Raw genomic sequence first — 17958 nt, 5'->3', positions numbered from 1 at the left:
TTTTCTTGTAATCAGCATCCTCATCGTCATCTTCTAAACTTTATTTCAAGAACTTCAAATTGGTAAGCAACTTTTCTCTAAACTTTTATTATACTAAATCCTATTTGAAGGTTTAATTTCATTTATGTTGATTGAACTAGTAGGCCTTGATAATGAAATGAGTTTTGGTTTTTGATGTTCGATGAAATTTTACTAGAAATAGGTCTTGGAAATCACAAGTGATGGGATTGTTTTGATAAGTAAAAATGGACAGTTTTTATTTTTTTAGTTCTTTCAACATGTATCTAGTCATTGTAATGAAAAGGTTGGATTATAAATCATTGTGGATTTCTGAAAAACTGGTAGAAAAACTGTTTTTCACTCGTTGCAGTCGTGTCTCGCGCCGCGAGATCAGAGGCTATTTGATATTTTCAAAAGACGGTAACTTATGCACTTGAACTTTGTGTATATGGATTAGTACTTTAGACTACCTTATAATGACAATGTTAGTAACATTGATAGTCAAATAAAATGGACATTTATCACATACTTGGTCGTGGCATTCTAGGAACGATAGCTAAGTAGTTGTACGTAGGATACTTGTCGTCATGAGATTTGATCCTCACCATTGGTACTTATATCCTAGGTTCGGATAGACGTGGAGACTAAATTGTAAATCTACTCATCCTTTAAATTCGTCAATCTATAAGGTGAGTTTATGGCGCCCTTTTTCCTTTTTACTTTGGGCCTGAAAAGCATGTACTGTTGTATACACGACTACTTTATAAATGATTTGTCTTTGTCTATGTCATGTGATTTGGCTACTTAAATCATTTGCCTTATGTTTGCCATGTTGACGGCTATCTGAAAATGTGTATACACGTCTTATGAAATTTTGCTCTATGTGACTTAGACTTGCCATGTTGTCGGCTGACTAAATGTTTATGTGTTTGACAGACTAAAATGTTCCCCTTATGTAGTTATTACCATTATGAGATCCTAATGGTTGTTTTGTCAGATTTTGTTCCTGACTGTCATGGTTGTGGTCCGCACCCCACTTTAGACGGGAAATCCTATGCGAGGCATATTAGTCATATTGTCGGACTTAGGTCTGGACTGTCATTATATATTGTCGGATTTTGCTCCCGGCTGTCTTGTCTTAAATAACTACATGTCATTATGTATTCTCAATGACGACTAAACTTTGGTCAAATACACTGTAAACTCACCAACTATTTCGATAGTTGATCCTCTCAAATTTCATGCTTTTCAGGTAACCAACAGTAAGTCTTGGATCATCTTGGCATTTTAGGGCCATTCTTTTGACTTTGGACGTACAATTAGCATCAGACATATGAGAACTATCATCTTATTAGTTCTAATCGTACTAGACTGTCTAAATATTTATCTTGTATTCAGTGGGTCAAATTCCATATATGGATGACTTGTATCCGTATTCTGGGGTTCACATTTGAACGATTGTACTTGTATTAGACTTGTATTTGGTATTAAATAGATGTAATTTCTATTAGCCTTTGGTTAGTACGCAATTATTTGTTAACCCTGTATTTCCGCTACAACGGGGTGTGACAACAACCCTGACTCGCTTGACGACTATCTTCAGATTGGAGAGGAAATGAGTAGAATATTCCTAGACAGTAGCAAATGTGTGTTTCAACTCTACAAAGATGAGTACTTACGCAGACCAACACTAGAAGATATACAACGATTGTATGCTAAACACGAAGAGCTTCATGGTTTCCCGGGGATGCTTGAGAGCATCGATTGTATGCATTGGCCTTCGAAAATTTGTCCTAAGACATGGCAAGGGAAATACACGTGTGGTGATCACGGCCATCCAACAATCATGCTTGAAGCGGTTGCTTCATACGATTTATGGATTTGGCATGCGTATTTTGTCATAGCGGGATCGAACAATGATATAAATGTGTTGAATAATTTGCCTTTGTTTTGGCACTTTGAATTTCATATCCATTTTGGTTTTAACTTTAAACATTGCGTGTATTTTAACTTTGTTATATTTAGGGAAATCATCGAGGATCGTGCTCCGGATACTTTGTTTACGGTTAACAAAACACACTACAGAAAAGGCTACTACCTCGCCGACGACATTTATCCGGAGTGGTCAACGTTTGTAAAGGCATTTTCGTGCCCACAAGATGACAAGAAAAAAAAATTTAAAAAGTATCAAGAAAAAGCAAGAAAGGATGTCGAGCATGTATTTGGATGTCTTCAAAAACAATTGCATATTCTAAGCCAACCAGCTAGAGCTAGAAGCGTTAACCGGATTTTTCGAACCATGTACGCATGTGTTATATTGCATAACATGATAGTTGAAGACTCGGGATACGTCATAACATTACTTGAGGAGGACGGTATGTTTCAACCACCTCCTGTACCTCGACGTACTTTCCAGGAGATAATGGCGGTTCACCAACGTACCAACAGGGAGCTCCGTGACCAACATGTGCATCACACTTTTCGTCATGATCTTACGAAGTGTATAGGCGTCCCCCGTGAGCTTTACATTGGAAATTCATGTTTTTATTATTTCGGAATGTTGTTTTTTATTTTTTTTAAGTATTTAGGAATGTTTTTTTATTTTATTGTATTTTTGATTTTATTTATGAATGTTTGTTTTTATGTTTTAATTTTAATGAATTGTGTGTGCTATTTAGTTTTTGTTAAATATTTGGAGGATTAAAAGTGTAAAGTTGGATAAAGTATATAATTAAATAAAACGTGAGTCCAAGATAAGTCATGAGTATAAGGTTAAATTTAAAAGGATAGATCCTTGGATGATTTTTTGCTGATGTTGCGCTGATTATGACTAGTACGACTGAGGATGAGTATTGACATAAAGCGGGACCTTAGATTAATTACAAGACATCATCATTAACAAAACTATTGATCAAATCCAATTATTGTCCTATCAAAAATTGGTGGGTTTTCCATCCCTTGTGGTCCCTGACTTCGTGGATCGGACGCTAGTGACTGTCTGCCGGTATGGATGTAACGACTAGCCGTTCCGTAACACGAACGTTAAAAAAAAAAAGGACAACTACACTAGCATATTTAGATTGATTATTGTATTAAAGTCAAAATGTCAATATTCAAAAATCTATTTTAGATTTAGAATTTTGATTTTAATCCAACTTTACTTTACTTGTAATCCTCTATTCGTTTAAGTTCATTTAAACCTATAGTGTCTGCCAACATTTTCTAGTAATCAATATTAAGATTTTTTATATAATTATTATCTTCAAAACCGAATGTTTATCAAAGATCTAGATACTTTGATACGTCACTAAGGATATATACAATATACAAGACCTTTTGTAAGTTCTTGAGTATGTACATGAATGACTTCCATTTGGCCATTTGCTTCGTATAATGTGTTTTTCTACAGTCAACGATTTTCAAAGGATTATCGGGTCTTTAAAACATGAAGACAAAAGCTTTTTATGTGTGGGTAAAGGCGTAGTCAATTAGACTTTGATGGGCTCGCACTATATCAATTATGGGTAAAGGGCTAAGGCAAGGTCAATTATGGCCGGATGATATGAGGCGGTCAAACTTATTTTATTTTGTTAGGGGTAATGGCATCAGAATGTAACCAACTATGACCAAAAAGTTATGTAGTGTAGTGAACTGCTAAACTAGTTATATAGTGTAACCATCTTTGTTTTTCAGGTTATGTCATGTATGCTACCGGGTAACTTACAGTTATAACAGGTAGATGCCACATCACCCGCCACGTAAGATGCCACGTCATTTCATTCATCTTCTTTATTAACTGTATCTATATCTATGATTATATATATATATAGATTTAGAATATAGATATAAACCAAGAAAAAGGCGGTGGCAGGGGTAGCTGACAAGCCAAACATCTCGGCAGTGAGGTGGAGGAGAAGAAGGAAGACATGAGTTGACAGATCGATGGTGTTGATCGTACCAAGGGAGTTTCCGGTGGGGTGTGACCAGAGGTGGATGTCTACGGTCAAGAAAATCATGTTCAAATCTAAAAAAAAAAGGAAACTGCACTTGCTACCCGAAATTATAGCACATACAACTGCTTTCGGAAAATCAAGTGACCGGAATACGCACTTGCTACCGGAATCTGCTGCTGCTGCTGCTGCCGCCGTTGAAACCCACCCTGTCATAACAATCCACATTCGAAACCTACTAAAACCAGCTCCGGAAACGATTTTAACTTTTCAACTATACAACAATACAGGTGTTCAATTGTTTCCCCCTTTCTTATTTTCCCTAAAACACTAATCATTTAAAAGCCCATTTATGTAAATCTATCATCATCATTCAATTAGAAAAATTAAAAGTCTATTTATGTAAATCAAACACAAATATACAAAATCTATTTTAAACCACCAGAGATTGGAATAGGTTCACCAGAAATTGTGTAGAATGGAGTCACCGGAGATTGGGATCCTAATCGTGAACTGGTGGTGTTATAGACACCGGAAAAAGAGCAACAAGTAATTTATAGATCGGGTAAGATGATATATATATATACACACATATACGGAAGATATATTTATACATACACAATTTTAAAATTATGATATAAAGAAACAAAGATGAAGCATGTGGAAAGGAAGAAGAAATGAGTCGTCTGATTTGTTTCTAGTTTTATTCTTTTACTTATTGTCTTATCTACGTATTTTTATTTTTATATATAAATAAATAATTATTGTAAGTCCACATCATCTTTCTCACGTGAGTCAGCATGCCACATGGGTGAGTTTTTAAATGAACATAGAGTTGTAACCGGTTACTTGTTCTGCCGGTCACCCGTTATAGTACATAACCTAAAAAACAAAGATGGTTACACTACATAGCTAGTTTAGTAGTTCATTACACTACATAATCTTTTAATCATAGTTGGTTACATTTTGGTGTCATTATCCCTTTGTTAGGTTATGTAGAAAATGGGTCACCAGATGTGTGCTTATTTAGCCGCATTTTATAATTACTGGTACTAGATATCTGCTACTTGTACAATTATAGTGCCTGAACGTTATTGATGGTCTAAGTTTGGACAAATTTCTTTGCACCAGCACATTTGATAGAGGCTTTACCTATGTTTGACACACAAAAAAACTTAAAAGGATTTAGAGCTGTAGCTTAAAAATAGGGCTAGAAGTTGTGACTTTTATTTCAACCCATATTCTATCAGTTTTTATTTTAAAGACATTTCAAGGCTTTTAAGAGCTTTTATTTTAAAAGCTGGGTACTTTTAAACTCATAAAAGCCTCCAAAAACCCTCTAACAAACAGACACGAAGTCTAAAGTTCAATCCCTAACATGAGGTAGTTTATGATTATTTGATACAGTTTAGAAATAAAGTAGCTTTGTTTTTTCTTAAAAAATAAATTGATGCATTCTATCATATAAACAAAATAAATAAAAGTATTGCCATGTGAAACAAAAATGTTTATGTCCTAAAGTGGTAGATAAATGATACACTAGTTACCTTACTATTTTCCTTAAATAAAAAATGTTAGAAAAATATGTTGCCTAAAAACGAAATATATTCATTATACATGTATAATTGTGTGCATTAAAACCCCCTGGGCCGGTCTTACGGGTGGATAAAGTGAGCGACGGACCGAGGCCTGTTTTTTTAGGCGGCCCGATTTTTTTTTTTTAATGTTATATATATAGGTTTTAGGTAGAACGGGAGCAAGTATCCGCGTGTTGCGGTGGTGAGATGATAGGGTTGATAGGTCATAGAGTGTGATAGCCAAATGTCTTAGCCGTACGGGCTCCGCCCTCGAATTTAAAAATTCGTCGAAAGAATATTGAATAACATTTATAATGAAAGATTATGAAATTTTAAAAACACCCATATAATTTTTATAATTTATCGATGTACGGTTTGTGAGAAAAGATTTTAAACGAATTGGAATAATAAATGATTTATGGATGAGAGAGAAAAAAGATGATTGGTTGAGATTTGATGAGAGAGAAATGGTGTTTGGTAATATATAATTGATAGAAATGACATTTTGAGAAAGTAAATGTTGAATTGAAAGTTGAAACTCTATTTGCTAATATAATATAGATAAAACAAATATTAAAGTAAAACAGATAAAACAATATGTTTCTCTCCACTCAAAATCACCGTGGATAATAAAAATCATAGTGCATCAATTGCTTCGTGAATCTTCGTATATCAATTTAATCATGATTTAAAGGTCAAGATCTTGTCTTATTTGTTTACTTTAATATTTGTTTTACAATACATAACCCCTATATATACAATATAAAATTAAAACTTTTACCGTCTTATAAAGGAGGAAAAAAAGAGTCAAAGCAGTCATAATAATCGAAGTCAAGCGGTGCTCTCATTATGTTACTGTGATCACAAATTGTTCTTGTCCCCACCTTTCTTTTAATTTGCAGGTGATACTTTTCTCTTTGTTTTTATTTTATGTAGATAACAATTAATTGCAAACTTTTATTATATGATTTTGCATTTTTTTTAGTTTCTTGCAGAATAACTTTTGTTATGTTTATTGATATACCATTTATCGTCATTTTTAAAGATTAGTTTATATAATATAAACTCTTTCAAAATATATATATATATAGACATAATTTGTTGCGCTTAGCCTATGGGGCCTTTTTTGACGCTCGGCCAACACCTATAAATCTTCGGGGCCGGCCCTGAAACCCAGGATGGATCAGGATCAATAACTGAAAAAGCCTACTATGTGGCTCCTAGTCTACCCAAAAGAATAAACATGATCAGGCTTCTAGAAAACATGGCAGCAGGCATTCCCCCCACCCATAGGCACGTTTGTAGGCTTGTAGCTGAATAACGCATAACCAAAATGTACCTTTACTAAATGTAGCTGAATAACGCATAACCAAAATGTACCTTTACTGAATACGTTATCGAGAACCAACTTTTGAGTTTTCACGTTCCAAAATGAGATTCAAAATCTTTCCAGGAACATAAACTCTTTTCTTAACAGTTTTACCATCAAGATATTTAGAAAGTTTTTGATCAAGTGAAGCCAGTTTGAAAGCATCATCTTCTGTGCAGGTTATTTCGACTTGTACAGTGCCCCTGGTTTTACCATTGATCTGAACTGGCAGTGTTATGGTGGTGTCCTTTAAGTAAGCAGGATTTGCCTGGAGAATAAATTGTATTTGTAGGTCAATATTCAATTGTTGAAAGTGAAAGAAATAGTAAAGGAATGGAAACATACCTTGGGGAAAGGCTCATAAGCCAATGTAGTCGAGTGTCCCAAACGAATCCAGAGCTCCTCAGCCATGTGTGGTGCATATGGAGACAGCAATAAAATGAATGGTTCGGCGATTGATTTTGGAAGTTTATTCCACTGACAAAAACAGATGCATGTAAAAATGTGAGCCGAAAAAAACACGATAGAGAAGTATTCTAAGTATCTGACCCCTAAATTTATACGGCGTAGTTATCAACGCCTAGAAAAAGGTCTGAATCTCATTCAAGAAAAAACTGACCTTTGTTGCAGAATTAACAAACTCCATCATTGCAGATATCCCAGTATTGAACCGTGTTGCCTCAATCTCATCAGTCACCTAAAGCGTACAAAAAAAACCATGATAAGATGCATAACAATGTGATACTTTCGACCCATTCGCTAATCACTAGTGAAGGGTCAAGTATGGTTACTACTTGCTACATATTAAAAAAAAAAAATACAACCTAAAATGCAAACATGTTGAACGTCACCCCTAGTTTAGTGCTACTCTACAAAATTGCCGAAATAATTTTAAAACAGTAGAACACTGATATAATAGTCCTATTTGACACTCTTTTAACATGCTGACAAATGAGTTTCCAGTGAAACGTACAAGCAACACTTAACAAACACCGTGGAACCCACAACCTATTTGTTGATAGGTCATCTCACATATGACTAGGAGAAAGGCCCATGGATCCCATTTGGCCACATATACTTGCAAATAATTGAGCCGAGCTTGTTTTGTTACCTTCTCTATACATCTATGTAAAGTTTTGAGTTGTTCCAGAGAAGGGCTTTCATCAACTGCCACACTTTGATTTCTATATGTTCCATCAGGTAAAGGTGAACCAACAATCAATCTCCAAGATCTCCCTAAAAACCGATGAACACCTTCAATGCCACTGGTATTCCATGTTTTTGAGTCCCTAAATTCCAAAGTCGTTGAAGTCAACAAAGTCAACACAAGCATAAGTGTGTTACAACTGGAATTTAAGAATCTGACTACCTTAGTGGGCCCATGAACATTTCGTACAGCCTAAGAGAGTCTGCACCGTACTCTGCTACAACATCATCAGGATTAACGACATTTCCCCTACTCTTACTCATCTTGTGTGCCCGAGCAATCAACCGGATACTAGGATTATCTTTCAACACGAATGAATTACCAGATTTAATAACCTACAAAAAATATATATTAGCAAGACCATAAGAACTCTAAAACACCCTCAATGTGTTGTAAACCAAACTCACTATCACAGTTCATTGGTAGTGATGTTAATGGGAATATAGGTAACTTTGATATCAAAAGTTTCCCAAAATGGAAAATGTTGCATTAAGTGACATGTAAGAAAATGTTAACAACTCCAACAATGGAATATATTGAACTTTTGATGGAACACATGGAAGAAGAAGAGCATACGTTTTCCTCTGGTATCCTTTCTTGCTTATGCTCTCCTGATGCATCAACCGAATCTGCAGATACAAAATTCCCATCTTGATCTCTGCAAGCCATGTATTGGACCTGCAATCCATATCTTAGAAAACAGTATAACCCTAGTCCCTAAAACATGTGGATTAAGTTGATTCGACTTACTTCTCCGAGGATGATTCCTTGGTTTATGACACATTTAAAAGGTTCTTTTGTTGACACGACACCAATATCATAGAGAACCTGAATGGTGTATCAAAGAAATCAGCAATTATACAAAATAAGAATAAGTACCTACCCTCACCCATGAAATATGTAACCTTTGATTTACCCCAAAAGAAAAACAAAAAAGAGAAATATTGTGAACCCAACATAATGTTACGACTCTACCTAAATTATTGCAATGAGTGAAAAGCAAATTTAACTTCAAAAGGAAGCCTCTTACAAACCTTGTGCCAAAATCTTGAGTAGAGCAAGTGAAGAACAGCATGTTCAGCACCACCGACGTACACATCAACTGGACCCCAATACCTTCAACTTTCAGAAACTAAATTAAAAGGGGGCTCATTTAATTGTGAAGGACACACGACTTTCAGTAAAATGATCAATCTTACATTTCTTTTTTCTTGTCAACCAACTGCGTTGAGTTTTTAGGATCCATAAATCTTAGATAGTACCTGTACAAAATATACAATTTATGAAGATTAATTACCTAATTTGAAGCTAAGTAGAGATCTCAATTTCATGAAAACTGCAAGGTTCGGAACTCTTTTATTTAAAAGTCAAATGCAAACAAATACTCTTCAACAACAACTAACCAGGGATTTGTATGAACCAAAATGGATGTTACAACAATAATCATGTATATTACAATGAAATCTTCTTAAATATGTTGTGGCTTAAATATGATCTATTTGATTCTCATTTGGTATAACACAGAAAATTGTATTACCAGCAAGAACCAGCCCATTGTGGCATAGTGTTTGTTTCACGCCTCGCTGGCTTTCCAGAAGAAGAATCAACAGTCTTGACCTGAAAATTTGCAAATGATGAAAAATTAGTAAATATCAGAGTACAAAATTAAAATTGCAAACCTTTAAAGCTGGCTACAAATTCGATTTTTAAATTAAATACATGGGCCAAATAAATAATTTGTACTCAATAATCATTTAAGAAATTGAAAAGACAGTGCTGTACATATTCATTTATCTACCTATTCTTTTAACTAGCTACTTATACATTTGTTGTTTGGGTTTCTTCTTTCCAAAGATTATAAGAGAGCTACTTATACATTTGTTGTTTGGTTTTCTTCTTTCCAAAGATTAAAAGAGGGGGGTGGAGGGGGTGGGGGATTAATGCTATATAATCTATCGATAGCTTAAAGGGAAACAACTCAAACAGCCAAAGTGAGTTAAACAAGTTGATTTTCAACCAAAGTTTATTAAGGGCAAGGGTGTAACCGGTTCTTTCTATCGGTTTTATCCATCGGCACACTTCAGCCCTTCCTTTACACCCTATTCATCGGCATTTTTTGGCATCGGCACATTTCAAGAACAGCAGCACCATATGGCCGATTGAAGAGAACATTGGGAGCATGCATGGTTAACATATTTTTACTTGGCAATACAAAATTTGTGACCACACCCCTATTGGTAAAAATTGGTGAAAAAAATGGCACCACACCTTTAATTTTGGCATACAATTTACAAAGTTCGGTTAGTAGATAAATTCCCACATGTCACACCCTTATTTGTTGTATTTTTGCCAAAATTCGTTAATTGGTAAAAAAAAAAAAAATGGCACTACACCCTTGCCCCTTGCCAATGCATAAAACATTAAAAGTCTCTTTATTCAAGAATTAGATACTTATAGAAAAATATAACTTCTGAAATAACATTTAGCACACTAGTGAACTATTAATAGTTAAAAAGAATTGGATTAAAGAGTTTTGGATCAACCTGACCCAAAATGATTCGATGTGTACCGAATATTACTTGTGATGACCCAAACTTTTCACTCTCTACCCATCCCACAAATATCACAAAACTCCTATTATTTCACGTCACTCGATTGGTCAACCAGCACTTGCACTAGTAAATTTGGTCCGTTAGAATCTAATGTTAAATTGCCTGAACAAAACGAGCCAACTTTTTACACCAAACGTAAACAAAGCAATATGGGACAGAAGACAGTACCCACGACATTGCTTTTGAAAGTGGGGGATCCCCTGTGCCAGTGGGAGTGAAATCATCAAGCTCGGGGAGGGTAAGTGGAAGTTCTGTTTCAGAGATCGGAACAGTTTCACCAGTATCATCTAAAAATACAACAGGTATCGGTTCTCCCCAGTAACGTTGCCGTGCAAAAAGCCAATCTCTCAATTTGTAGTTGACCTGAAAGAATAAGACTTGAGTTAAACACAAGCTCCACAAAATTCATCTTAAAACCCTTTCATAGTTACTCACAACTATTCATTCAGTGTTTCCCATGAATTGCACACAAATAATCATCTTTTGTAATAACTACAATATGCAAATGGGTAATTCTAACTTAAAAAGCTTCTAAAAACAGATATCTTATGCCTTAGATAGCAACCAGATACTAAAATACAGCATCTCCCCGAATCCACAAGATTTTTGTATTCACTTCTTAGTGTCAAACCAGTACTTCATTTCTAAAACAAATTCTTTTTCCTCGATAGCTTAACAAAATAATTTCGATCACTGTTCTGCTCCAAAAGAAAGAACCTACACTTCTCTGTACTCATTTGACTATCATAGGTCAAAACACTGCGCATTATTTGAAAAGGTGAACAAGTGATAAGAAAGCATAAAAGAAAAGAAAATACCTTTCTATTTCCATTTCCAGTCTTCTCAACCCACTCAATAACTTTACCAGCAGCTTCTTTACTAAGTAACCCATTTATGTTAAACCCCGTCGTTGAACTTGATGAGTTTATCACCTCACCTTCTCCCGCATAGGGCTTTTCAAAATCATCAGTACATTCATCTGAAATTACCACCCAATGTATTGGGATATTATACTTTAACGCAAACTCATGGTCACGTGAATCATGTGCAGGGACAGCCATTATTGCTCCTGTGCCATAACTACAAAAGACATTGATTAACTCAAAAGAGCATCTAAATATAAAATAAATACATAAAGACGAACCCACCTCCCTAATACGTAATCAGCAACCCATATCGGGATAGCTTCCCCATTAACCGGATTTCTAGCATAACAACCGCTAAAAACACCAGATTTTTCTTTCTGTAGTTCAGTTCGCTCAAGATCACTCTTTTTCGAGGAAACCTCTTTGTATTCTTCCACCTGTAATCAAGATATTTTCGGGGTAAAAGATTATAACATGGTAAAAGACGAAATTGTATCTCAAAAGTTAAAATCGGTAGACAAATTTACAATATTTTGTTGTGCCTCGGAGACCACAGAAGTCAATAACGGATGCTCTGGTGCTAACACCAAATAACTGCAAGATAGAATCAAGTATGAGAATAATTTCATTTATATGGAATAACATGATGAAATTTCTAAGAGCAAGGAACACAAAGATTATACGTTGCTCCAAATATGGTATCTGGCCTTGTCGTATATATTGTGATTTTGTCATCTGTAACTTGACCATCTCTACTGAAAACACAAAAGTCCACTTCTGCCCCTTGTGATTTTCCTATCCAATTTCTCTGCATTTCCTTGATACTCTCAGGCCAATCAAGAGCATCCAAATCTTCAAGAAGACGGTCTGCGTATGCTGTAATCTTGAGCATCCATTGCTTCATCGGCTGCTTGGTCATAAACAATGAACTGTAAAATTATGAAGCATCCAATAAAGAGCCATAAGAAAATTTTCAGAATTCAAACGATGAGAAAACATCACAAAGCCGGGCACCACCATACCTTTCTTATAACCGGATGACCACCACGCTCACTCACACCATCCACCACTTCTTCATTTGCCAACACGGTCCCAAGAGCAGGGCACCAGTTGACTGGTACTTCAGCCTGAATTGTGTTTGAGCATACATGATAAGCATATTTTTTTTCCATGTCTTGTGAAAAGATGTATATAAATATTTGACCTGATACGCCAGTCCTCTTTTGAGAAGCTGTAGAAAGATCCATTGTGTCCATTTATAGTATTCAGGTTGTGTTGTAGATATTTCTCGATCCCAGTCATACGAAAAGCCTAAAGATTTAAGCTGAATCTCAACAATGGTTAACAGAGTGATGCTAGACATAGAGTAATAACTTGTCATAAAACAAACAAAATATGTAAGGTAAAGTAAGTACCTGAGTTCGAAATCGGTCAATGTTCTTTATGGTGGTGGTCTTTGGGTGAGTACCAGTCTGTACAACAAGAAACAATTACCTTGATATGAACAACTTGACAAATCATATAAGCCCCAGCTAAATTGGTGTGACATACTATTTAAACCTTGTAATGTGGGTGAGAAATGATAAGGAAGGAACACCTGTATGGCGTATTGCTCGGCTGGTAAACCGAAAGCATCCCAACCCATTGGATGAAGAACATTGAAGCCTTGCATTCTTTTAAATCTAGCAAGAATATCAGTGGCTGTGTATCCAAGAGGATGCCCAACATGTAAACCAGCTCCACTATTATCAAAGCACAACAAATTAAATAACTGAAATTTCAAAAATGGAAATAATAAGGTAGCAACCACCAATGAGCTCGATAAGTCTCTCTCGAGCCATTGACGTTTAATCACTACTAACTACTTACAACTACCATCAGCAGTTAAAAAAAAAAAAAAACAATAATATAATATAATAATGATAAGGTAAAAAACCTGGGATAAGGGAACATATCAAGAACATAGAATTTAGGTTTATCAGTATCAATTTCATGGATATCAGGAGTACGAAAAGTTCGATTTTCATCCCAATATAACTGCCACTTGTTTTCAATTTCATCAAATGGGTATGCAGCAGAATTAACAGAAACAGCTGCTTTAACTTGTCCTTTTGAGTTTTCATTTCCAGCGATATTCTTACTACTACTTCTAACACAATTACACCCAGAAAAGTAGTGATGGTTTCTAGAAGAAAAGAAGGTGAATTGGTTATGAGAACGCCGTCGAGAAGATAAATCAAGACCCCGGCGGGGATGATGAATGAGTGGTTGTGGAAGTGTCCATTGAATTTGATTTACCACCATCATTTTTGTGTTTGTGTTATGTTTGACTGTTTGAGGATACACAGATAATACTAATACTGATAATATCAATAATCTTAATAAAAAAAAAAATAATAATCTATATTATAAGTAGCTTTTCGGTATACTTAACACCCCAAATCCTTTTTCTTAAGCCTAATTTTTTTTCTTAATTAATCTAGTTCTCTTTCTTTTCAATATTATTATTTTTCCTTATTAAATGAATAATTATATTTAAAATCTATCATAAATTGCATTCAAAACAACTTGTTTTAAATTTTAAAGTTATATGTTATATTTATTATTATTATATAAACAATCTAAGTAAACATTCATTAATCATTTTTCATCATTTCTCTCCTTTCAATTTTTTTTTAAAAAAAACATGGTCATATAACCTCTAAAAAAACATACGTTTTTTATATCACTTTAATTTAGTTTTTGGTATTTTGTTAATGTTTGTTCATTATTTGATATTAAATTGTTATTGTGAAGTCCCTCACTCGATGGTTTAACCCACAAATGTAGAATAACAAGTCAAGTAAGCATTAGATTGGACTAGTATAAATGCGACAAGTCAAGTAAGCACTAGATTGGACTAGTATTACAATAAATATAAATGCAAGAATATATATAAAGTAATACGTACTTAAACAATATAAAGATAAGCAAGTAAAGTAAATGGTGAGACACAATGTAATTTTCAAGTGTATTTTATTTATTGATGTTAAATAAAATACAAGGTTGTTGTGGAACTAAGATATTACAAAGTAAGTATCTAAACAATCTTATGAATTACAAGCGATCTAATATTTGCTAAATAAACTCTTTTGATCGAAATACTTAAAGTTGTGAAATATAACTGTTTAGATCGAGAGTATTTGAGCAAAGGCACCAAATTGCAAAAGTGTAATTTAGACGAGGGAAGTGACTTGGTATTTATAGGCAAAAAGAATAAATATAATATTTTTTTTGCCGTACAAATATGGTTACATGCATTTAAGGAAATTACATTAATTCCTTAAATGCATTGATTAAAGTACAAGAATAAAGTCACTTGATAGTGACTTGTTTTCTAATTAACCAACCACCTTTACATGCGTGTAAGGCTTTTAACAAAGGACAAATGGATTGTCCGGTTAAAGGCATGTAAAGGCATAAAGTCAATTCCTCGTAGTCAGTGTTCAGACTTGTAAGGTCTAGAACACTATCAGGGACTCCAGTCAAGAGATCTGGTAAGTCAGCCAGTGAGCTCCACTATTTGTCAGACTTCTTTCTTCAGACTTCAGTCTTCGAGTTCAGTGAGAATGTTCTTCAGTGGAAAGATCTTGACCGGAGTGAAGTCTAGTGAACAAATCTGGTGGAATCCAGATTCCTGTACAAGTAAGTTGTTCACTGGTCTTCTCATAATTTCTGGACAAATCTTAAGAGGGCTCCAGTATTCTCGTTTGAAGCGAGTCCAGTAAATCTGGACCGAACAAATTCCCCCTATTTGTTTAGAAATTATGCAAGGATTTTCAAGCTTTTATCTATACAGGTTTGTGCTTGAGAAAATCCTTGAAAAATTGACTAACTCTAATTTTGAATTATTGGAGAGCCACTTTATAGATCATCAGTGTTCCCAGTTTGTACAGTTTAATTTCTAGACTTAATCTGTTCAAGTACTTGTGAAAAAATATACAGACATCAACTGGTTGAAAGTTACAACTTTACATCAAAAATAAACAAAATACAAGTACAAAACAAAGATTCAGGCCCTTCTCTTTTTAGCATGCCCAGATGGCTCTTCTGTGGCCTTCCTCTTTGAAACTGGAGATGATGGTGTAGTTAGTGCAGTCCTTAAGCCTAGCTCCATCTCCATCAGTTCCTTCCTCATCCATTCCTTGCCAATCCTCTTCATAAAATACTTGACATCATGGGAAACATCTTTACCTATGTAGGAAAGGCCAATCTCTCTATGTTCTGACCATCCAAATGCCCTGATTGACGTATATTTTCTTTCATCATTAAAGTTCCCTTCTCTGAAGAGTTTGACATGGAACTTTGAGAAATTATCATGATTTTCTACCAGATGGATCTCAGTACCCAGTATTGGTCGGACATCAGCTCTGAATCTTGACAAATGCTCGTACTTTTCTTTTGTCTGAGCCTTCCTAACCATGTCATCAACTTCCTTGGACACCTTTTTCTGAACAACCTCTTGTTGAATTTTTTCTTTGTCAATTCTTTCAGAAGTGTTTAAAGGAATGAACGTGCTAAGATCTGCATCTCTATCAGCTTTGGTTCTTCGCACTGGAGGCTTCGGCAGACCCTTGAACTTCTTTACATATTCATTTTCAAGGACTGCAGCATTCTTTCTTACATGAGTCTGAAGCTTCTCCAGTGTTCCCTTCTCTTGGCAATCAAATCCAATATACTCTCCCCATATATTTCTGAATCGTACATCTGTTCATCCTGGGAGTATATTGATCTTATATAAACATCATCCAGAGCTGCAATACATTGATGAATTCTGGGGTCATCCTTTTTCTTCTTGTAAACCTCAACTGGTACACACAACCTTCCAGCATGATAGGAATCCAGAGTCCCCATTTTCGCCATATCTAACTTGTGAGCAGCCAAGTCATTCTTTAGATTCTTCTTGAAGATTTCAATGGCTATGCATTGCTGCTCCAGTCTCTTGGACGTTTCATCACTAACAGATGGAAACTCCTCAACATTCTTCACACCAAATACTTTCTTCAATAGAATGTTCTTCAAGCTCTCCTCCATATACCAAGTGCTTCTTTCCTTTCACCATTTTGATTTCTGTTTGAATATCTGAAAAAGCCTCGAAAATTGGATCATTGGCATCAGTACCAGTAACCTCTTGAGCTTGTTGTGCATTGGCATCAGTACCAAGCACATTTGTTCCAACAATCTTCTTCCACACTTCAACTTTCTTCTGGCATCAGCCTTTTCTTTTCCAGAACTTTCCCCCTTGGAAGCATCTCCAGACTGAAGATGATTCCACACTTGGTCCAGTTTATGTCTGACAGCAGAATCAAAGGTTCTACCAGACATTGGAGAAATGTTGTTCACAGTTTTCCTCAACTGCATCACTTCCTTTTTGATAATCTCTAGATCCTGAGGAAAGTGGCGAGGCAACTGGTTGTTAATCATCTTTATTACTTCAGACAACAACCCATCACGAAGATTTCTGATGATTGTTTCAGAAACTTCTTTAGTTATTTCCTTCAGCATATCCCCCTTAAATTTTCTGACAACTTCATCACTGAGGGTGCTGACAACAGAATTCTTCTCAAGGGTTGGCCTACTTTCCAGACAGCTTATTCTGGTGGTCAAATTCTAAACCTCACCAGTCAGACTCGCCAAAGGTTGAACAATTTCGGCTTTGAGGGCAGTCTGAACTGATGTCTGTTAGGTCCAGATTTACTGGACTCGCTCCAGACGTGACTACTAGAGCCCTTTGAAGATTTGTCCAGAAATTAAGAGAAGACCAGTGAACAACTTGCTTGTATAGAAATCTGGATTCCACCAGATTTGCTCACTAGACTTCACTCCAGTCAAGATCTTTCCACTGAAGAACATTCTCACTGAAGTCGAAGATTGAAGTCTGAAGAAAGAAGTCTGACAAATAGCGAAGCTCATTGGAAGACTTACCAGATCTCCTGACTGGAGTCCTTGTCAGTGTTCTAGACCTTACAAGTCTGAACACTGATTACGAGGAATTGACTTTTTGCCTTTACATACCTTTAACCGGACAATCTATTTGTCTTTTGTTAAAAGCCTTACACGCATGTAAAGGTGGTTGGTTAATTAGAAGTCAAGTCACTATTATGTGACTTTATTCTTGTACTTTAATCAATTGTTTTAAGGAATTAAAGTAATTTCCTTAAATGCATGTAACCATATTTGTACGGCAAAAAAAATATTATATTTATTCTTTTTGCCTATAAATACCAAGTCACTTCCTCGTCCAAATTACATACTTTTGCAATTTGGTGCCTTTGCTCAAATACTCTCGATCTAAACAGTCATACTTCACAACTTTAAGTATTTCGATCAAAGAGTTT

At 35.3% G+C, this 17958-nt stretch overlaps 2 protein-coding genes across 2 annotated transcripts; one reads left to right on the top strand and one right to left on the bottom strand.

The window, feature by feature from the left end:
• Positions 1–1615: 1615 nt before the first annotated feature.
• On the top strand, positions 1616–3492 carry LOC122596961. Its single transcript, XM_043769600.1, has 2 exons — positions 1616–2540; positions 3410–3492. The coding sequence occupies exons 1-2, from the start codon at positions 1616–1618 to the stop codon at positions 3490–3492; spliced, it is 1008 nt and encodes a 335-aa protein (XP_043625535.1).
• Positions 3493–6893: 3401 nt separating this feature from the next.
• LOC122595394 (leucine--tRNA ligase, chloroplastic/mitochondrial) lies at positions 6894–13909 on the bottom strand. Its single transcript, XM_043767745.1, has 20 exons — positions 13518–13909; positions 13179–13323; positions 12997–13053; positions 12786–12905; positions 12604–12708; positions 12265–12488; positions 12109–12175; positions 11864–12018; positions 11534–11795; positions 10884–11078; positions 9641–9720; positions 9303–9365; positions 9138–9219; positions 8854–8931; positions 8680–8781; positions 8266–8438; positions 8008–8185; positions 7516–7593; positions 7242–7373; positions 6894–7164 (listed from the first exon to the last, which is right to left on the bottom strand). The coding sequence occupies exons 1-20, from the start codon at positions 13886–13888 to the stop codon at positions 6922–6924; spliced, it is 2910 nt and encodes a 969-aa protein (XP_043623680.1). The 5' UTR covers positions 13889–13909; the 3' UTR covers positions 6894–6921.
• Positions 13910–17958: the final 4049 nt, after the last annotated feature.

The sequence above is a fragment of the Erigeron canadensis genome, chromosome 4, assembly GCF_010389155.1.
Source record: "Erigeron canadensis isolate Cc75 chromosome 4, C_canadensis_v1, whole genome shotgun sequence".
Taxonomy (NCBI): Eukaryota; Viridiplantae; Streptophyta; class Magnoliopsida; order Asterales; family Asteraceae; genus Erigeron; species Erigeron canadensis.
Note: the sequence above shows the minus strand (reverse complement) of the source record. Positions and strands in the feature narration are given on the sequence as shown.